At 46.4% G+C, this 22760-nt stretch overlaps 1 protein-coding gene and 1 pseudogene across 2 annotated transcripts in view; both read left to right on the top strand.

Annotated features, from left to right (window-relative positions):
* The first annotated feature begins 6225 nt into the window (after positions 1-6225).
* LOC116526754 lies at positions 6226-6383 on the top strand (annotated as a pseudogene).
* Positions 6384-7847: 1464 nt separating this feature from the next.
* The window catches only part of XPO6 (exportin 6), a 121485-nt gene continuing 106572 nt past the window's right edge, over positions 7848-22760 (top strand). For both annotated transcript variants that reach the window (XM_032243039.1, XM_032243037.1), the window contains exon 1: positions 7848-8514. In XM_032243039.1, coding sequence (XP_032098930.1) covers positions 8512-8514 — 3 coding nt within the window. In that variant the 5' untranslated portion in view covers positions 7848-8511. The remainder of the gene's footprint in view (positions 8515-22760) is intronic.

Below are 22760 nucleotides of genomic sequence, written 5' to 3'. Positions count from 1 at the left end.
TTTTTTGAGACGGAGTCTTGCTCTGTCGCTAGGCTGGAGTGCAGTGGTGCGATCCTGGCTCACTGCAATCTCCACCTCCTGTGTTCAAGTGATTCTCCTGCCTCAGCCTGCCAAATAGCTGGGATTACAGGTGTGCACCACCACACCCAGCTAATTTTTGTATTTTTCATAGAGACGGGATTTCACCATTTTGGCCAGGATGGTCTTGATCTACTGACCTTGTGATGCACCCGCCTCAGCCTCCCAAAGTGCTGGGATTATAGGCGTGAGCCACCGCGCCCGGCCTTAAGCCATTATTTTTAAAAAGGCTAATGATTCTACTATCAGAAATCCTAACTAAAAGAGCAATGGGGATGCAAGTGGTCAATATCTAGTGCCATGTGACTTTTGGGTACAAGGAAGTGGGTCAAAGTGCAGGCTGGTTAATGCTTACCTGTAACCGTGTTTCTGTGCAGAATTCTTGTGAATCCTGCGATGATGGCTTCATTCAGGCAAAATTTCTCCATTAATGATGGCAGTGGATGTGTGCAAACACTTATTTACTCTATGTCAGGAAATCACTGAGTAGGATACATTTGAGTCTTCAGGATGAGTAGGAATTTAAAAGGAAGGGAAAGGGGTGAGGAAAAGAACACTCCAAATAGCTGAACAACATGAGCCTTGGCTCCAAGACATGAAAGACTCAGCCAGGCATGGTGGCTCACGCCTGGAATCCCGCACTTTGGGAGGCCTAGGTGGGTGGATCACCTGAGGTCAGGTGTTTGAGACTGGCCTGGCCAACATGGTGAAACCCTGTCGCTACTGAAAAACAAAAACGAAAATTAGCTGGGAGGTGTGGTGGCACATGTTTGTAATTCCAGCTACTCAGGAGGCTGAGGCACAAGAATCACTTGAACCCCGGAGGCGGAGGTAGCAGTGAGCGGAGATCGCACCATTACACTCCAGCCTGGATGATAGAGTGAGACGCCGTATCAAAAAAAAAAAAAAAAAAAAAAAGAAAGTGTGCTATTTTCAGGAGCCACGAGGACTCTAGCTTGCTATGCTTGCAGACGCATGGGAGTTAGAAAGGTGAGATGGATATAGCAATCAACAACTAAAATGTATTAAAAATCTTGACCAGGTGTGGTGGCTCATACCTGTGATCCCAGCACTTTGAGAGGCTGAGGTGGGAGGATTGCTTGAGGCCAGGAGTTTGAAACCAGCCCAGGCAACATAGTGAGACCTGTCTCTGCAAAAAAACAAATAAAAAATAGCTGGGAGTGGTGGCTCATGCCTGTAGTTTCAGCTGCTCAGGAGGCTGAGGTGGAAGGATCACTGGAGCTTGGGATGTTGAGGCTGCAGTGAGCCGTGATCGCACCACTGCACTCCAGCCTGGGCAACAGAGCAAGACTCTGTCTCAAAAAAAAATTTTTTTTCTTTTATTTTTTTGAGACAGAGTCTTCCTCTGTCATTCAGGCTGGAGTGCAGTGGTGCAATCTTGGCTCACTGCAACCTCTACCTCCCAGTTTCAAGCAGTTCTCCTGCCTCAGCCACCTGAGTAGCTGGGACTACAGGCACGCACCACGACGCCTGGATAATTTTTGTATTTTTAGTAGAGATGGGGTTTTGCCATGTTGGCCAGGCTGGTCTCAAACTCTTGATCTCAAGTGATCCACCCGCCTTGGCCTCCCAAAGTGCTGGGATTACAGGTGTGAACGACTGTGCCCAGCTCCCTTGTCAGTATTTCAAATCCTAATTTGAGTTTCCTGATAGAATCTGACTGATACAGGTACCTATCCAGCCAAGTAGGTACTAATATTATTCCCATTTTATGAATGAGGAAACTGAGGTCACAAAGAGTTTAAATGACTTGCTCAAGGCCACACAGCTATTTAACAGGCTGAGTAAAGACTCATTCCAGAGAATCTGGCTATAGAGCTGCAAAGGCCTTCAAAGGCCTTCCTTCTGCGATCCTCACAGAGCGTGGTGGGGCTCAGAGAGATCTTGGCTATGGAGGCCAGGCATGGTGGGTCACCCCTGTAATCCCAGGATTTTGGGAGGCTGAGGCAGGAGGATTACTTGAGCCCAGGAGTTTCAGACCAGCCTGGGTAACACAGGGAGACCCCCATCTCTACATTTAAAAATAAATAAATAGGCCAGGTGAGGTGGCTCACACCTGTAATCCTAGCACTTTGGGAGGCTGAGGTGGAGGTCAGGAGTTCAAGACCAGCCTGGCCATCAGGGTGAAACTCCATCATTATTTAAAAAAAAAAATAACAAAATAAAATAAAAATAAATAAATAAATAAATAAATAAATAAATTAGCTGGGCACAGTAACTGTAGTCACAGCTACTTGGGAGGCTGAGGTGGGAGGATCACTTGATCCCAGGAGTTTCAGCTATGATCGAGCCACTACACCAGCCTGGGTAACAGAGCAAGACCTTGTCTCCAAAAAAAAAAAAAAAAAAAAAAGAGGGAGAGGTCGAGAGAGAGAGACACGCAGAGAGAGATGTTGGCCATTGAAAGAGCTACTCTAGAGCTTTGTGGCACATGTGACCCAAAATTAGCCAATCACGGCATCACATTCCCCAGGCCATGGTGACTGGTTTAGGATGTGACCCAATCAAAGCCAAAGCATTTAGTTTCCTATGACATTTCCTATGACATTTGTAGGAGATGCATATGCCCTCCTCTCCACCAGGCTTCAACCTGGAAGAAGGGAAAGCCTGGATATGCCAGGATCCATGCGGATAAATGACTCCCAGTCAAGGAAGCAGAGCCAACAGAGAGAGAGAAACTGAATTCTGTGATATTCACACCCTGAATCCACCATATCTGAAATTCATCTAAACCTTTGGACGGGGTTTTACAAGACAATACATTCTTTTTTTTCCTTTGACCGTTAAGAGTCCAAACTTCAGGGTCCCCACCTCGTTACTTGCAATGAAAGAGTCCCGACACAGTGGAAGACAGCTTGGAGTGGGAAAAGGAGTGAAGACTGCAGCAGCTGTGTGAACTTCTATTCATCCACCAAGACCCAACCTGAAGGTCACCATCTTTGTTGCTTCCTCCCCATTTCCTCATACACTTAGGAAGTCCATACACACCTCACAATGTACTATAATTATTTGGGTGGCACTTGCTAACCCAGGCAGTACACAATTTGCTTGACTTTTTTTTCTTTTGGAGACAAAGTTTTGTTCTTGTTGCCCAGGCTGGAGTGCAATGGCGCGATATCGGCTCATGGCAACCTCCGCCTCCCTGGTTCAAGCGATTCTCCTGCCTCAGCCTCCCGAGTAGCTGGGATTACAGGCATGTGCCACCATGCCCAGCTAATTTTGTATTTTTAGTAGAGATGGGGTTTCTCCATGTTGGTCAGGCTGGTCTCAAACTTCAGACCTCAGGTGATCCGCCCGCCTAGGCCTCCCAAAGTACTTCACTTTTAGTAAAGGGCCTGGCACAAAGATAATACTAACTCACTGAGGGTTTGTTGAATGAATAAGCAAGTGCAAGAGATCAGGGCAGTAGCAATAGAAATAGGCAGGCAGAGATGGATGGGAGCCATCCCTGCAGTGCCAACTAAAAGTAATAGCAGCCTTAAATCTTTTTTTGGAATAAGACAGGCTTGTGATTAATATTAATAACAAAATGTTATTTAGTTGACTTGAACAAAATCCCTGGAGTCAAATTTATAATAGCTGTGACTTATCGCATGCCTCATGCGCCAGGTGTTTTATGTACATTAAATTAAATCTTCACCCCAGCCTGTCAATGGAGCTACGATGTGGTGACTCCACAGATCCAGTTTATTCTAAGGAACTGAAAGCAACTCCAGGGGATTCTGTAAGCAAATCACAGCAATTCCATCCTCCTTTGCTATGGCTAGATCGGGGAGGGGCAGGCCTAGGCCAATTAGGATCAACAGGGAAAGCTTCTTGACATGAGAAAGGATGTAAGAAAAGATGCTCTTTTTTTTTTCCTTTTTTGAGACGGAGTCTTACTCTGTCACCTAGGCTTGAGTGCAATGGTGCAATCTTGGCTCACTGCAGCCTTCACTTCCCAGGTTCAAGCAATTCTCCTGCCTCAGCCTCCTGAGTACCTGGGACTACAGGCGCCCACTACCACACCCAGCTGATTTTTTTTTTTTGTGAGACGGTTTCACTCTGGTTGCCTAGGCTGGAGTGCAATAGTGTGATCTTGGCTCACTGCAACCTCCACTTCCCGGGTTCAAGCGGCTCCATGCTCGGCTAATTTTTGTGTTTTTAGTAGAGACGGGGTTTCTCTATGTTGGCCAGGCTGGTTTCAAACTCCTGACCTCAAGTGATCCACCCACTTAGGCCTCCCAAAGTGTTGGGATTACAGGCATAAGCCACCATGCCCAGCCTAATTTTTGTATTTTTAAGTAGAGATGGGGTTTTACCAGTTGGCGAGGCTGGTATCGAACTCCTGACCTCAAGTGATTCACCCACCTTGGCCTCCCAAAGTATTGGGGTTATAGGAGTGAGCCACTGTGCCTGGCCAAAAGGTGCTCTCTTTTGCTGGATTTGAACAGGGAATTTTGTGACCCTGGCTGTTCCTGGCACCCACTTTAACAAGCAGCCTGATAATGGAGAAGAGCAGAGCAAGAAAATCCTAGAGGAATGGCCAGGCGCAGTGGCTCATGCCTGTAATCCCAGCACTTTGGGAGGCCAAGGTGGTCAGATTACTTGAGTTCAGGAGTTGGAGACCAGCCTGGGCAACATAGTGAGACGTTGTCTTTGTTGAAAAAAAAAAAAAAAAAAAAAAAAATCAGCTGCGTGTAGTGGCGTATGCCTGCAGTCCCAGCTAATTGGGAGCTTGAGGTGGGAGGCTTGCTTGAGTTTGGGAGGTTGAGGCTGCAGTGAGCTATGACTGCACCATGCACTCTAGCATGGAGAACAGACTAAGATCTTGTCTCAAAAAAAACAAAAAACAAACAAACAAAAACCAAAACACCACACACAGAAAAAAGAAAAAGAAAATCCTAGAGAAATGGATCCAGTTCCCCCATCACACCCAGCTCGAAGCTAACCAATCTCTGGACGTCCAGTTATGCGAGTTATGTAACCCAAAGGCATACCTTCAAGTGAGTCCGTTGTATTTCTACTATTTCATTCAATTTTACAGTGAGGAAACCAAGGCTTTGAGAGTCAATTACTCAAGATACCGTAGCTAGTAAAGTTAAGAGCTGGATTTCACTCCAAATGAGTCTCATCCCAAAGCTTTCGCTCATCCTAATAAACTAAGCCAAGAAAGTGACTTGGCTTCCGTTCTGATTCATCTGCTTACCTACTGAGATGGCTTCTCTTGTACATGCTGTTTCTACTGCCTAGAATGTTCTATGCCCCCTCCCTTTGCCTAGCAAACTCCTTCTTTCAGGTCAAAGCTTAAATAAATGTCACTTCCTGACTTCCTCCCCATCCTAATCCGACAGATTATTTTAGATCCCTTGGCCTTATTAGTGTATAAACTATATTAAAGTTATAATAGATTGAATTTTTCCTTCATTGTTATCACAATGATAACTGATCTATTACTGTAATTTGTCTGTAAATTCCATGAGGGCACACATATATTTGTTTTGCTCAGCATTGAATCCTTGAAATAGTGATTGTCACTTAGTGGGCAACAATAAAGATTTGATTAAATAAATGTGCTTGAGGCCAGGCACCATGGCTTATGCCTGTAATCCCAGCGCTTTGGGAGGCCATGGTGGGCACATCCCTCGAGGTCAGGAGTTTGAGACTGGCTAACATACGTTATCTAGACCTACAGCATCAGCTTCATTTAGGAGCTTGTTAGAAATGTAAATTATTCAGCCACATCTCAGACCTACTGGATGGGAAAGTTTATGAGTGGGGTGAGTAAGCTTTGTTTTAACAGTCCTGGGTGTATTGATTCAGATCACACTGAGGTTTGAGAGAAAAGAAAAATAGCTCAGGGCAGTCTGAGTTATGTGAAGTATGCAAAATTTCTCAGGTCCACTGAGATTTGTGTATGGGAGTTCAGGCACACTCCCACCTCCACATGCCTGGGGACAATTGTTTAAAGATATTTTGTTTCAGACTAGCTGCCTCCCCCATTTCCTTCAGGTTCCCGAAATTTGTGATACAAAGAACAGTGTATAGACAATAGCTTATGTTATTTTTTTTTTTCCCCACTTTCTCACCATTCTTATTCAACCTTATGTTATACCTCTTCTTTTTTCCTTAAAAACCCACTTGAGAAGCTTTGGGCAGTGGCAGTATTGTAGCCAATGAGGTTTATACAAGGCGTGATTATTGCTAACTCAAAACTTTTCCCAATACCCGGCCATGACGACTTGAAAATATAGTTGGCATTGGCAATTTTTTTATAGTTTTCTGTTTTTTTTTTTTTTTGAGACGGAGTTTCGCTCTTGTTGCCCAGGCTGGAGTGCAATGGCGCGATCTCGGCTCACCGCAACCTCCGCCTCCTGGGACATTGGCAATTTTTGACAGTCTCTACGGAGACTGAATTAAAAACAAACAAAAAACCCACTTGAGGACAGGCACGATGGCTCACACCTATAATCCAAGCACTTTGGGAGGCCGAGGCTGGCAGATCACCTGAGGTCAGAAGTTCAAGACCAGCCTGGCCAATATGGTGAAACCCCATCTCTACAAAAATACAAAAATTAGCCTGGCATGATGGTGGGTGCCTGTAGTCAAGCTACAGGCAGGAGGCTGAGGCAGGAGAACTGCTTGAACCGGGAGGGGAAGGTTGCAGTGAGTCGACATTGCATCATTGCACTCCAGCCTGGGAGAAAGAGTGAGACTCTGTCTCAAAAAAAAAACAGAAAACACCACACTCTAGCCTCGGCGACAGAGCAAGATCCTGTCTTAAAAACAAACAAACAAAAAAACCCCATTTGTAGCTGCTGCTAATTGGAGCACATATTCAGGGCAACTTGAATCTATGCTTCTGGTTGACCATCCTCAAGCTTTGCGCTTGAATAAACCCTATACTTAATCCTATTTTCTCAATCTCGTTATTTAAGGTTGACAAGACCCATAGAGTTATATAGATTTGCTCCAATCTAGGTAGTACACACACCTGCAGGCTCAGTCTCAGCTGTTTGGGATAGTTTCCTGACTCTGTTTCTTAATATTAGCACTTTCAGCCTGGCTGGATGACTCACACCTGTAATCCCAGCACTTTGGGAGGCTAAGGAGGGAAAACTGCTTGAGCCCTGGAGTCCCAGACCAGCCCGGGCATCGTAGGGAGACCTCATCTCTGCAAAAAATAAAAATATTTAGCAGGGCATGGTGGTGCACCAGGAGGTTGGGGCTGCAGTGAGCCACGACTGCGCTACTGCACTCCAGCCTGGGCAACAGAGCACGACCCTGTCCCTAAAAAATAAAGATGAGTACTTTCACGAGTAAAGTGGGTTGGAGGCTAGGAACAGGAATCTAACACGTTCTCTGCCCCCTCAGCACTTTGACTATAGAAGTTTTGTTTATCTTTCTCGTCCTAGCACCCACAGCAGCGCCTGGAATATAGTCGGGCTAATATAGTCCACTATATTCCAGTGGACTGCATGAATGTAAGCTCACGACGCCGTGTGCCGCCACCCAGCCAGCGCGACGCTCCGCACGTAAAAGACGCTCAGTAAAGCTTTGTGGAATGAATGCAGCGAAGGAAGTGAAAGAGAAACCGCGTCTTTACTAAAATGGCAGCCCGGGCTCCCTTTACCAAGATGGCTGCCGGCCCGCGTGGACAGACGGGCTGTGGGCGCGGCCAGAGGGGGCGTGACCGGAGGGCGGGGCCAGTGGGAGCCGTCAGGTGCGGCCCCGCCTTCCGCCCGCTCCCCCCTCTGGCCCCGCTCGATTCCGGATTGGTCCGGTTCCAGCGCCGCAGCCCGGCAGCCGCGCTGTGAGGCCGCCTGGAGCTCGCCACTTCCGGCGCGTTGGGGCTGTTGGTCGGGGGCGGCCGCGCGGTACTAGCGGGCGGCTCCAGGGCGGGCGCGAGCAGGGATGCTCTCGGGGGCGGCGGCAGCGGCCGTGTGGGCTGAGGCGGCGAGGACAGCGCGGGCCCCCGGGCCTCTCCCCTGAGCCGGCCGCCTGGGCCGCGCAGCCGAGGCCCCGTCAGCCTCCGCCCCTTCAGCTTCGGGGCCCGGCCCGCAGCCACCTCTGCCTGCGGAGGCCGGGGAGCCCCTGCCTGGGCCCGCAGCCTCCCCCGCGGGGGTCGGGCCCGGGCGGGGGTCCCGAGCCGCTGCCCTCCTCGCCGGCGTCCGAGCCCCATTTCCTGCTTTTTCAGTTTCCTTGGGGAGGGGCGGGTGGGTCTGGATGAATTGTCTCCGGGGCCCCCGATGAGGCGACCCGGGTGGCCCTGCCCTTTTTAGAGGGTCCCCACGGGGCCCGGTGGGGAAGGGGTTGTCTTTGCACGGGCGGGGGACTTCCCGAGTCTGCCGGGACCATGACCTGAACTGTGCAAGCGGGACGTGTCCGAAGCCCAAGAACCAGCTCATCTGAGCCGCCCCCTCCCCGGCCAGCATGGTAAGTGGGATCGGAGCCCCTTCCCTCGTGGGGTTCCCTGCCGGAGGGGTGGGAATGGGCCCCGGGGCTGCTGAGCCATCGCTTTTCTCCCTATGGCGGGGAGAGGCGCGTGCCGAGCCTGGCCGGTGACACATGCGTGCAGAGTGTGCAGCCCCGGCCCTGCGCTCCCATCCCCCCAGGGGTGATGGCTCAGGCCTAGGAGGGCCCTGGGAGCACAGCAGGCACAACCCTTGCATCTGGTGTTTGCCTCCTGCAGCTCCTCCGGCAGTAACTATCGTTTATTGAGGGTTTACTACTTGCCAAGGCCCTGCCCGAAGTGATTGACGTGCAGTAGTATTTGATGATCACGCCAACCCTCTGTTCGGAAGTGGGGAGACGGAGGCACGGGGTAATTAATTCCCCCGCTCAAGGTCAAGAGACTTTTAAGTAACAGAGTTAAGATTTGAACCTAGGCATTTCTAATACATTTAGAGAGCTGGGTGATTGTAGGAGAAGCATCTCATCTAGCTGTAGCTTTATATAGGGGGAAACTGAGAGAAGGATTTACAGAGGTCCCTTGCACAGGTGATGGCAAAGTTAGGAATGGTCGTGATCTTTTGACACCGAGGCTGCTGTTCTACATACTCTGACCTCTGCTGAAGATACCTTCCCCGTTTTCTAAACCCATAGATACTTTCAATACTCCCCTAAATGTGTGTACCCACATCTTTGTTAAGCATTTGTCTTTTTGTTCTTGTAATTATTTCTGAGCCTTATCTGTCTATTGCGGTAGACACAGCTCCCTCAAAGACCAAATTGTCTGAACCCTTATCTGCCCCAGCTCTTGGCACATAGTAAGCCTTCGGTGAGTACTGGATCACCTCCAGGGGTGGAGCTGTTCTCCTCAGTGTCACCCATTTTACCCCTGCCAAGTTAGTGCTGTAATAGAGAAAGGGACATAGCTACATCTTTTGTGATCTAGCCTTTAAGGCCTGTGGGATTTTCAAAACATTCAAGGGGCTTGTGGCTAGTGTGTAAGTCCTGAGATATGGGGCTTACAGCCAGCTGGATAAAGCACACTGTGAATGCTGAGCAGCACTGTATAATATATGCTATTTGTATAGTGTATGTATTTTATTTATTTATTTTTTTTTGAGACAGGGTCTTGCTTTGTTTCCTAGGCATGTTCATGCCTCACTGCAGCCTCGACCTCCTGGGCTCAAGCAGTCCTCCCACCTTAGCCTCCCAAGTAGCTGGGACTACAGGTGCGTGTCACCATGCCTGGCCAATTTCTTTGTGGAGATGAGGTCTCACCATATTGCCCAGGCTGGTCTTGAACTCCTGAGCTCAAGTGATCCCCCCCCACCACCAGTCTCTCAAAGTGCTGGGATTACAGGTGTGAGCCACCATGCACAACTGAATCTATATATTTTAACATACATATATACACAGTATGTATTGTGGCAGATCAGGTAAGCTCTTAGTTCCAATTTCCTTAACTATGAAGTTTGAAGAATAATCTAAAGGTATGAGGTATAACATTTAGTGGTTGATGAAAGTAGCACTCATTCCTGCCTTCATTTATTCTTTCAGCATCCTTTTTTTTTTTTTTTTTTGAGACGGAGTTTTGTTCTTGTCACCCAGGCTGGAGTGCAGTGGTGCAATCTCGGCTCACTGCAACCTCCGCCTCTTGGGTTCAAGTGATTCTCCTGCTTCAGCCTCTGGGATGGCAGGCATGTGCCACCATGCCCGGTTAATTTTTGTTTTTAATAGAGACAGGGTTTCACCGTGTTGGTTAGGCTGATCTCGAACTCCTGACCTCTGATGATCTACTCACCTTGGCCTCCCAAAGTATTGGGATTGCAGGTGTGAGCCACCATGCCCGGCCTCAATATACTTTTAAATTTTATTTATTTATTTAATTTTATTTTATTTTTGGCTTTGCGGCCCAAACCAGAAATTCAAGAGACAAATTCTAAAGGAGCTGTAACACTTTTTTGTTTTTTAATTGTAAAATATACATAATTAAAATTTGCCAGTTTAACTATTTTTAAGTGTACAGTTCAGTGACATTAAGAGCATTCACACTGTTGTGCAATCATCACCACCATCCATCTTGGAAGGTTTTTCCCAAAACAACCTGTACCCCTCTTTTCTCAGTCTCTCCCCCACCCCACTTTACTTTCTGTTTCTATGAATTTGACTACTTTAGGTAGCTCATAGAAGTGGAATCATGCAGTGTCTGACCTGTTGTGACTGGCTTATTTCACATGGCGCGGTGTTCTCTGGGTTCATCCGTGTCATGGCATGTGTCAGAGCTTCCTTCCCTTTGAAGGCTGAATTCCATTGTGTGTATGTGCCATATTTCGTTTATCCTTTCATCCATCAGTGGATACCTGGGTTGCTTCCAACCTTTGGCTACTGTGAATAATCCTGTTATGAATACAGGTGTACAAATCTTTCAAGTGAATTTCAGTAGCCACCATATACCAAGGCCTAGGACACGTACAGATGACCAAGACACACGTTCCTACCCTTGGGAAACTTAGAGCATTACTTTAGGACCCTTGGACAGAATTTTGTTATTGACTGAGCTAGCCAAGCACACCTGTATTCAGGTTTCATTTTAATTGGCAGTCAGTAGAGCATCATGGGAATGACCACCTTTGAGTAATGAATTGTAGTTGGCTTCATGACCTCCATGTGCATTTTTTCTGAGGTACATTGCCAGTCAAAGTTTTTGTCACCTAGACCTCATTATTTAAGTACACAGGGAGTGGCCACAGTTGATGTGAATAGGACTGTCCTTTTTGTGTCACTGACACAGTGGGTCATCTGTAGGTATCCCAGGGTCAGGAGCTCGCCTGGGGTAGGCCCTGTCCCCCAAAGGTAAGGAAACTATTTCCTGGCTGGTATCTTACAGGGGGAGGGTCTTTTTCTTGGGATCCCAGCTCATTCTTTATTCCAGGAAATTATTTCCCCTCCATTTCTTACTGACTTAACATTTTTACTTTTAAGGGTGTTAATTGGCATAAGTTTGAACCTTTTTAATAAGACTTTAAAAAGAAGACTTTTTAAATCTTCAACTCTAGTAAGACTTGAAATTGGTGGAATGTAATAAAAACTACCACTTATTAAGCATCTTGGATGTAGTAGCTATTCCTCACTCACTGCTTTTTTTTTGAGACAGAGTCTTGCTCTGTTGCCCAGGCTGGAGTATGATGGCGTGATCTTGGCTCACTACAACCTCTGCCTCCTCTGGTTCAAGAGATTCTCCAGCACCAGCCTCTTGAGTAGCTGGGATTACAGGTGCCTGCCACCTTGCCTGGTGAAATTTTTTTGATGTTTTTAGTAGAGACAGGGTTTTACCATGTTGACCAGGCTGGTCTCAAACTCCTGACCTCAGATGATCCACCTGCCTTGGCCTCCCAAAGTGCTGGTATTACAGGTGTGAGTCACCGCGCCTGGCCTACATTTTCTCTTAGTCATTCAGTATCAGTAAACCCCACCACTATTGCTGTTCCTGCCAGAGGGAGAGATGGATAGACCTGCTCTGGGATTCCTAGTTGACAAGTGGTGGAGTTGGCATTTAGAACCAATGTGCTCTACTTCGGAGCCTGTGCTCTTTGGGTGCTACCTCATGGAAAGAAGGGTCGGGAGAGTCCTCCACCTGTATTTGTTTAGCTTGGAGACAGATAGTGGTGGGGCATAGGGAGTATGGGGAATTTTGTTTACACTGTCCCTCTTGACCTTCACATTTGGAATCATTTTAAAAAGATTTGTAGTTGCAGTATAGAATGACAGGAAGAGCTAGCATGCTATAACTACATTTGATTCAATCAATTTTGATTGTATTCCCATGGGTTCTTTTATTTTTTGAGATGGAGTCTTAATCTGTCACCCAGGCTGGAGTACAGTGGTACGATCTCAGCTCACTGCAATCTCCGCCTTCCAGGTTCAAGCGATTCTCCTGCCTTAGCCTCCTGAGTAGCTGGGATTATAGGCACGCACCACCACACCCGGCTGATTTTTGTATTTTTAAGAGATGGGGTTTCACCATGTTGGTCAGGCTGGTCTTGAGCTCCTGACCTCGTGATCCGCCCGCCTCAGACTCCCAAAGTGCTGACCCATGGATTCTTAAGTGGTGTAACATGTTAAAGGTTCCCATTACTTCACTGAGAAGTTGTTAGTATTGAGTGAACTGTTACTTAATATGAAAATTGTGTGTAAAATTGAGTTTTTGCTTATATGCTAATGCATTTCTTTTTTAGTTTCTTAGAAATTGAATTGCCTACTAAGGTTTCTTATTTTTTTTTAATATCAACTACCATGAGTGCCCCCTGTAATGGAGGCAGAATCAGAACTTAAATTTGGCCATTCACATGGCATGTCATCCACTTGTTCACCACAGCTATGCATTGTTCTCTATGCTCTGAGAGGTACTAAGAAGACATGGGGTACAGGGAAATGGCAGGGAAACGTTCAGCAGTACCCAGAGGTTTTGTATGTCAGTCACAGCATTAGAGATAGTCTGGAGAAAAAGTTACATTTCTTTTTTTTGAGACAGACTGTCTGTCGCCCAGGCTGGAGTGCAGTGGTGCAGTCTTGGCTCACTACAACATCTACCTCTTGGGTTCAAGCAATTCTCCTGCCTCAGCCTCCTGAGTAGCTGCGATTACAGGAGCAAGCACCACTAAGCCCGGCTAATTTTTTTTTTTTTTTTGAGACGGAGTTTTACTGTTGTTGCCTTGGCTGGAGTACAATGGCGTGATCTTTGCTTACCACAACCTCTGCCTCCTGGGTTCGAGCGATTCTCTTGCCTCAGCCTCCCAAGTAGCTGAGATAATAGGCATTCGCTGTCATGCCCGGCGAATTTTTTGTATTTTTAGTAGAAGTGGGGTTTCTTACCCCTCTGTTGGTGTTCATTCCTCTTCTCTGTGCTATTCTGAAGCTTCTACCAATACTTTTTCCATATTGTCTTTTTCAGTGAGGACAAATGCATTGAAGATTAGGTCACTCCTGTCTACTCAGTTTCAGGATTTTATGTTGTTTTAGACACAGTTATTTCAGTATAGAAACTGGCTTTATTGCCACATGTTTTATTAAACATGTTTTAACTCTCATACGAGCAAACTGTCCAACTTCAGTTTTTCATAAGATTAAACTTATGATATATATAAACTTATACACATACACACACACACAGCTCCCTATATGCCAAGTATCTTACATCTGTTAACCCATTTACTGTCCCCAACAGCCCCAGGAGGTAGAGGCAGTTGTTTTTTTGAGTCAGAGTCTTGATCTCACCTCACTCCAGCCTCTACCCACTGAGTTCAAGTGATTCTCCTGCCTCAGCCTCCCGAGTAGCTGGGACTACAGGTATGCACCACCATGCCTGGCTAATTTTTGTATTTTTAGTAGAGATGGGGTTTCACCATGTTGGCCAGACTGGTCTTGAACTCCTGACCTCACGGGATCCACCCGTCTCGGCCTCCTAAAGTGGTGCGATTATAGGTGTGAGGCACCGTGCCTGACCTAGAAGCAGTTTTAATGTCACGTTTTATAGATGACATTCAGTGCACTGAGAGGTTAGGCAACTTCCCAAAGTCGCACAGCGAGTTAGTGGTCATAAGTTACACTTCCAGGTTTATATTTAATACTGCCTCTGCCCTTTGGGAGTCATTTAGTGGGGAAGATAAGACGACATACTCTGAAAATACAAGAGACTGTGATACAGGTGATAGTAGAAGAATGTATTGGTGCAAAGGACATTGGTACAAAGATTGCATAGATACCGACCTGAGAGAGATTGGCTGAGGAGAAGAGTCAGGGAAGGCTTCCCAGAGGGGATACTTGAGTCTTGAAGGATGAGGAAGAGCTTAACACTTGGACAAAGAAGGGCCTTCTAAGTACAAGTTTCTTGCAGATAGTTACAAAGATCAGATATATAGCAACAAAGATAATAGAAAATAATAGTTATGAAGCGAGAGCGAAGGAAATAATAAACTTTGGTTGGGTGCATGAGACTTTCTAGGGCTGTGTATGGATACCTACGCACATAGATACATGCGGTACACAAACATGGTATTTTTTTAATCTGAAACCTTTACTCCTACTTTCCTGGCCAGCTATTGCCCTATTTTTTTGTTTCCCTTTGCAACCAAACTCCAGGAAAGAGTGGTCTGTACCTGGTCTCTAATTCTTCACTTTCACTTCTCTCATTGTTACTGTTTTTTGAGATGGAGCTTCGTTATTGCTGCCTAGGCTGGAGTGCAATGGCGCAATCTTGGCCCACCACAGCCTCGGCCTCCTGGGTTCAAGTGATTCTCCTGCCTCAGCCTCCCGGGTAGCTGGGATTATAGGCATGCGTCACCATACCTGGCTCATTTTGTATTTTTAGTGGAGATGGGGTTTCTCCATGTTGGTCAGGATGGTCTGGAACTCCCAACCTCAGGTGATTTGCCTGCGTAGGCCTCCCAAAATATTGGGATTACAGGTGTGAGCCACTGTGCCCAGCCTACTTCTCTCGTTATTTTTAGACACAGGATCTCACTCTGTCGCCTAGGCTGGAGTGCAGTGGAACAACCATATCTCACAGCAGCCTCAAACTCCTGGGCTCAAGGGATCCCTCTGCTTCGGCCTCTCAAAATGCTGGGATTATAGGTGTGAGCCCCCCGGCCCGGCCTTACTCTCTCTGTCTTGCATATCAAGGTCTCTCCCCACCAGTGTTGTTAAATCCAGTGGTTAACTGTCAGTCCTCATCTTAGTGGATCTGTCAGTAGCATCAGACATGCTGAGCACCCTTTCTGCAGTTCAGTCTTTTGTCGCTTGGCCTCTGGGACACTAAGGTGTGCTCTTGGTTTTCCTCCTGTTGCGCTGGTTGTTTCTTCCTCATCTCATAGCCGGAACACTCTAGGCCTCGATTAGTGCATTCTTCAGGATACCTGTAACTCAACATTTCTCTCTCCTCAGTTCCAGTTCTCCTGTCTCCAGCTGCCTGCTTGACATCCAAGCTGGTTTGTGTGACGGGTCACATCTGCCCTGCTAGCTCGGCTCCTTTAGCTCTTGCTGGCTCTGCTGCAGCTCCCTTGGCCTCCTTATCTCTTCTGATCTTCTGGGGGTGTTCCTGCTCCAGGGCTTTGGCCTGGCTCCCTGCCTCTGCTTGGACCATGTTCTCCCTAAGAATGCTTGACTAAACCTTTAAGCCTCAAGAGTCACTTACCCGTGGGGCCTACCCTTGCCACCCTGTTTAAAATGGTAATCCTACTTTAGCACTTCCAGTCCTCACATCCTGCTTTACTTCTTTTCATACAATTGTGTAACATTTTATGTATTCAATGTTATTTATGAGGTCAGTCTTTTGTCGTCTCCTGCTAAAATGTTAACTAGGGAATCTCTCTTTTGTTCGTGTATCCCAAGAGTCTAGAGCAGTTCTTGGCAAAGGGGGCAATTAAATTGTGGTAGGGGTGTTGTTGAGGCCTTGGGTGTTCAAAGGGAGCGTTAGGGAGGGAATAAGCTAGGCTCCCTAGGATGGATGGAAGTTTCAGAAGAGAAGGATGTGAAGAAGTAGCTGGAGAGAAAGCTGTCAAGGTAGTTTGTGGCTAGACGATGGAGGTTCTCCAGGACTATACTAGGGAGTTTGGCTTTCTTTCGTTGGATGGTTTTTCCTTAAAGGAAACTCAGTCAGTCTGGTGTGTGTAGGTTAGGTGAGGGAAACCAGATGTTACACCATGCCTTGTGGATGTGGCAGGGCCTGTTCTTGCATGTGTAATTCGTAGTTGAGAGGAAGACCTGGGCAAGGGAGTTGTCACTTAAAAACTGATTCCACAGTTAAGAGATGAGAAAGAAGGAAAAGCACAAGCTGAATTTTGGAAGCCTGTAACCTGGTGATTAGGAGTAGTAGAAGGTTTCAGTCGGTTGGTGATTTGGATTTGGTAGGAATGGAAACGGTAACAGGTAAACTGATAGGAAGAGATGACAGGAGATGGGCCATGGCTGATAAAATATGGGATGGGCTGTCTCTGTAGGTAGGTGAGCATTTGTGGCACTGTTGAGATGAAGGTAATTGGCCCTGGACAGGAGAAGGATGCTGAAGACCTTAAGTGGTTGGACTGTGAAACATGTCTGTCCAAGCCAAGGAAGGTGTGGTAGCATAGCCTGTGTTGAAAAGGTAGGAATTTCTGAAAGTGTAGTTGCTACTCTCCACCTCTACTTTTTCAGCCTCCCACCTCTCCTTTCCCTGTCATTCATTCTACAACCCATTGCAGACTGACTTTTATTTTGAAACAGGGTCTTACTCTGTCTCCTGGGCTGGTGTGCAGTGGGGCAGTCCTGTCTCACTGCAGCCTGTCTCTCCTGGGGCTCAGGCGATCCTCCCACCTCAGCCTCCTGAGTAGCTAGGACCTACAGGCGTGCATCGTCACTCCTGGCCAATTTTGTATTTTTTTATAGATACGAGGTTTTACCATGTTGCTCAGGCTGGCCTTGAGCTCCTGGGCTCAAGTGATCCTCTGGCCTCAGCCTCCCAACATGCTAGGATTACAGGTGTGAGCCACCGCACCTGGCCAGCAGACCGACTTTTTGTTTTCACCACTTTTCAAGATTATGTATAACCTGTGTGTGCTGAACCAGTATGAATGCATATTTTCAGTCCTTAGGCCATTTGTCCTCTCTATGTGGCCTTTGGCAGCCACTGAATGATCTTTTCTTTTCGTGAAACGCTTTTCTTCTTGGCTCCCATGGCATCCATGATATGACTTTCTTGGTTTAGCCTCCTGTGGCTTCAGCTATAACCCATGTGCCAATGAAAACTAAACCTCCCTCACCAGCCTTAGATATTCAAAATGTCCTGACAACATCAAATTAATTGTGTCTTAAACCAAATCCATCATCTTCCTCTCAGGTTAGCGCCTTCTCTGCCATTCCCTAACTACTCAAACGATGAACCTGAGTCATCTTTAACTTCCTCTTCTACACACCCCCCGCAACCCGCTTCCAGACCTGTTGATGCTGCTGCTAACATGTCTGTGATCTGACCCTGACATTTCCCTCCATTCCCTCGGCTTTGATCAGGCTGTCATTGTCTTTTGCTTTGATTGTTGCTGTCATGACCAGTCCTCTCCTTCTAGGTTCTGCGTCCCTCTGTCCATCTTCCGTACTGCTGAGCTGCCTCATAGAGCTCAGATGTGCTCATGCCACGTCATCCCCAGTCATTCAGAGCAGAGGGTTCCCATTGTTGCAGGTTTTCATCATGGTAAAGTAACATGGGCCCTGAATTTTAAGTTTCACTTAAGGTCTTTCAGTAAGGGTGAAGACGGTTTATTAAATACTTAAAGTGATTTATTTCGAGTATCTTTGAAAGACTTCCCAAATTACACCTTGTTCTCCAGCCACAGCAAACCACTTGTCATTCCCAGAATACTCCGTGCACTTTGATGCTTCTCTGCCTTTGTTCATGCCGTTCCCTCTGCTCCAGTGCCCTTTTCATTCTTGCAAATGAAACTTACCTGACATCTCAAGGTTATCATAAACAGTACCTCTCTGAGGCTTTCCAGCTGCTAGTTTAACATAGGTCATCTTAAATTATAGTTAGGTATTTTTTGGCTTTTATTATTTTTGATTTATTTGTTTTTATTGTGTAAGAATGACAAGACTACATTCTTATAGTAAGTGTCAGACAATTCAGAAGTTTCAAGAGCAAAATGTGGAACTCTTGCCTCCTTCCTTGCTTCCTCCTCCTCCCTCCCACTCCAAGCCTGGGAGTGAAGAGGATTAGTTCTTTCTCTTTAGGAGCCCATAGCAGGGTACATCTTACTCTGCTTTGCCTCTTTAGTGCCTAGTAATCATTCAGCAGATATATCAGTAATTAAGAGTCAGGTGCAAAAATAAACCCAAGCAGGTCAAGGTGGGCCCTTGAGGTTAGTAAGTGATAGTAGTAGTATTTGGAGAGTGTGGTAAGATTGAAATAGAGTACGAATGCAGTAAACACCTTGTTTTTCCAAAATCCATGCAACCAGCAAGCTTATTTAACTGTATTTTTCCCCTGCGAGGGTGGAGACGGGCAGCAGGTGAGCAAGGGGAGTTGTTAGAATAAGTGGTGGGTGGGTGGTATGCTTACTGGGGAGCCCCAAAGCTAATTGCTACTGGGAGAACCGCTGGGGGACAACGAGGAGTGGGAGTGGGGTGAGGATTAAGGTCCTTGTGGACCTTAATCAAAAAAAGACACAGGGCAGAGAAGTGAGGGGGTGAAAGAGGCTAATGGGAAGGGAAGGAAATGGGCATAGAGAGAGAAAAGGTCTGTGTTATGTTTCATCATTGAACTCTGTGCTAATCATCGTTAAGGGGCCCTCAGGCATGCAGTGTAGGGTACTTCATTTAATCTCTTATAGCCACCCTGCCAGGTAGGTATTACATTCCCATTTTATAGTTGAGGAAGATAAGGATGCTGAGGCCCAGGGAGGGTAATGCTAAGTAGCTAGTGTTATCTTCAGCTGGGCTAAGAAAATAAAAAACCTAAAAAACAGAAATCAGAATTATCTAGTGAGTTGACAGAGCCAGGATTCAGTCCTAAGATTCCAACCCCAAGGTCCATGTTTTTTCTAGATCACTAGGTTTCTTCTTCTTCTTCCTCTTCTTTTTTTTTGGGGGACATGGTCTTACTCTGTTGCCCAGGCTGGAGGTGCAGTGGCACAGTCATGGCTCACTGTAGCTTTGACCTCCTGGGCTCAAGTGATCATCCTGCCTCAGCCTCCCTAGTAGCTGGGACTATAAACATTCACTATCACACCCAGCTAATTTTTGTGTGTTTTGTAGAGATGGGGTTTTGCCCTGTTACCCAGGCTGGATTAGGTTTCTTCTTAAGCTTATGTACATATACATAGGCATATTTACCTAAAATGTAGCCAGGTGCGGTAGCTCACACCTGTAATCCCAGCCCTTTGAAGGCCGAGGTGGGCAGAACTCCCACCCAAGGTTAGGAGTTCGAGACCAGCCTGGCCAACATGGTGAAACACCGTCTCTACAAAAGTACAAAAAAAATTAGCTGGGCATGATGGTGGGTGCCTATAATCCTGGCTCTTTGAGAGGCTGAGGTGGAAGAATCACTTGAACCTGGGAGGCGGAGGTTGCAGTGAGCTGAGATGGTGTCATTGCACTCCAGTGCTGGCAAGAGAGCAAGACTCCATCTCAAAAAAAAAAAAAAGGTAGTCCAACTGGGTATATTGTCCCAGGAAAAATGGTGCATCTGACCAGCTAGCCCTAAAACTTGCAAAAATTTGCCTTAGTAGAAGGACCAGATGATAAAGGGCTGAAGATAAGAGGAGAAAAACAGTTATCTCTGTGTATCCTATAATGTGATAGAAAAGAAAAAGTATGACTTGGCCAGGCGTGGTGGCTCATGCCTGTAATCCCAGCCCTTTGGGAGGCTGAGGCGGGCGGATCGCCTGAGGTCAGGAGTTCGAGACCAGCCTGGCCAACATGGTGAAACCCTGTCTCTACTAAAAATATAAAAATTAGCCGGGTGTGGTGATGGACCACTGTAATTCAGTTACTCGGGAGGCTGAGGCAGGATAATCATTTGAACTTGGGAGGTGGAGGTTGCAGTGAGCCAAGATGGTGTCACTGCACTCCAGCCTGGGTGACAGAATGAGACTCTGTCTAAAAATAAATAAATAAATAAATAAATAAATAAAAAATATGACTTGAGGGCACAGTAGTAGCTGGTCCATATTACAAGATATCAACAGAAAGGAAGATTACTTGATTTCTTTGAGTTTTAATTCAGGTAAGTCTATAGGCTTAGCATATGCAATAGGCTCATTTCCATTAGAGCAGCCTGCTGCTGTTTTATATGAAGGTTATAATGGAAAAGATCTCTGGTCTAGGGCTCTCTGAAAAGTTAAAGATATTTTATAAGCCAAATGGAGCTGGAACAAAAATCATTTGTTTCTAAACTGGCTAATAATCAGACCTGAGAAGTTCTTTCTTTTTCCTCCTTCCGTCCCTCCCTCCCTCTCTTTCTTCCTTCTTTTTCTTTCTTTCTTTCTTTTTTTTTTTTTTTTTTTTTTTGAGAAGGAGTCTTGATCTTTTGCCAGGCTGGAGGGCAGTGGCACAATCTCGGCTCACTGCAACCTCTGTCTCCCAGATTCAAGCAATTCCCCTGCCTCAGCCTCCTGAGTAACTGGGACTACAGGTACACACCACCATGCCCAGCTAATTTTTTGTATTTTTGTAGAGATGGGGTTTCACCATGGCCAGGATGGTCTTGATATCCTGACCTCATGATCCGCCCATGTTGGCCTCCCAAAATGCTGGGATTATAGGCGTGAGCCACCACCTACCTTCCTTTCTGTTTTTGAGATAGAGTCTCCCTCTATTGCCCAGGCTAGAGTGCAGTAGTGTGATCTTGGCTCACTGCAATCACTGCCTCCTGTTTAAGTGATTCTCCTGCCTCAATCTCCTGAGTAGCTGGGATTACAGGTGTCCACTACCATGGCTGGCTAATTTTGTATTTTTAGTAGAGATGAAGTTTTGCCATGTTGGCCAGGCTGGTCTCAAACTCCTGACCTCAAGTGATCTACCCACCTTGACCTCCCAAAGTGCTGAGATTACAGGCGTAAGCCACTGCACCTGGCCTTTTTTTTTTTTTTTTTTTTTTTTTTTTTACAGAGACAGGGTCATGCCAGGCATGGTGGCTCACGCCTGTAATCCCAGCACTTTGGGAAGCCCAGGCAGCAGATCACCTGAGGTCAGGAGTTTGAGACTAGCCTGGTCAACATGGCAAAACTCCCTTTCTACTAAAAATAGAAAAATTAGCTGCGTGTGATGGTGGGGCCTGTAATCCCAGCTACTTGGGAGGCTGAGACAGGACAATCACTTGAACCTGGGAGGCGCAGGTTGCAGTGAGCCGAGATCACATCACTGCACTCCAGCCTGGGGGGAAAAAAAAAGACAGGGTCTCACTCAGTTACCCAGGCTGGAGTAATTGATGTGATCATGACTCACTGCAGCCTTGATCTTCTGGGCTCAAGTAATCCTCTTGTCTGGTTGAGTTGTAGTTGGTAAAGAAGAAAAAAGAAAAATAATTTTAAAAATTAAAAAAAAAAAAAAAAAAAAAAAGAAAAGATCCTTCAGTCTCAGCCTCCCCAGTAGCTGGGACCACAGGCATGCACCGCCATGTCTGGCTAATTTTTTAACTTTTTGTTAAGATGGGGAGGGTCTCACTATGTTGCTTGGACTGGCTCGAACTCCTGGGTTCAAGCAGTCCTCCTGCCTTGGCCTCCCAGGTGTTGAGATTTCGGGAGTGAACCACTGTGCCTGTCCCTGGGAGTTCTTTATTTTAGAGTAACAACTGGATAATTTTTATAAAAGTGGCATGTACTCCTTAAAAAAAAAAGTAAGAAGGCCGGGTGCGGTGGCTCAAGCCTGTAATCCCAGCACTGTGGGAGGCTGAGGCAGGTGGATCACGAGGTCAAGAGATCGAGACCATCCTGGTCAACATGGTGAAACCCCGTCTCTACTAAAAATACAAAAAATTAGCTGGGCATGGTGGCGCGTGCCTGTAATCCCAGCGACTCAGGAGGCTGAGGCAGGAGAATTGCCTGAACCCGGGAGGCAGAGGTTGCGGTGAGCCGAGATCGTGCCATTGCACTCCATCCTGGGTAACAAGAGCGAAACTCTGTCTCAAAAAAAAAGTAAGAAATATCACAAGGTATAAAGAACATGACAAAGAAATCACTCCAAATTTTACTATTCTTAACTGATTAACTTTATATAAACATTCCATATATCTTTATATTCATCCGTAGAGGGAATGGATACTTAAGTACTTTTATTAAAAAAGTGATCATGCCAATTTTTTGGATCGTGCTAGATTGATTGATTGATTTTTGAGACAGAGTTGTGCTCTTGTCGCCCAGGCTGGAGTGCAATGGTGTAATCTCTGCTCACTGCAACCTCTGCCTCCCAGGTTCAAGTGATTCTCCTGCCTCAGCCTCCCTAATAGCTGGGATTATAGGTGCCTACCACCATGCCTGGCTAATTATTTTGTATTTTTCATAGAGATGGAGTTTCACCATGTTGGCTAGGCTGGTCTCGAACTCCTGATCTCAGGTGATCCATCCGCCTTGGCCTACCAAAGTGCTGGGATTACAGTCGTGAACCAGCATGCCTGGCCTGGATCATGCTAGTTTTAAAACAAAAGAAAAATCAATGTATTACTGTGTGTGTGTGTGTGTGTGTGTGTGTGTGTGTGTGTGTGTGTGTGT

This window comes from Sapajus apella, unplaced genomic scaffold (genome assembly GCF_009761245.1).
Source record: "Sapajus apella isolate SASKATOON/1434 unplaced genomic scaffold, GSC_monkey_1.0 scaffold51, whole genome shotgun sequence".
In the NCBI taxonomy this organism is placed as follows: domain Eukaryota; kingdom Metazoa; phylum Chordata; class Mammalia; order Primates; family Cebidae; genus Sapajus; species Sapajus apella.
Note: the sequence above shows the minus strand (reverse complement) of the source record. Positions and strands in the feature narration are given on the sequence as shown.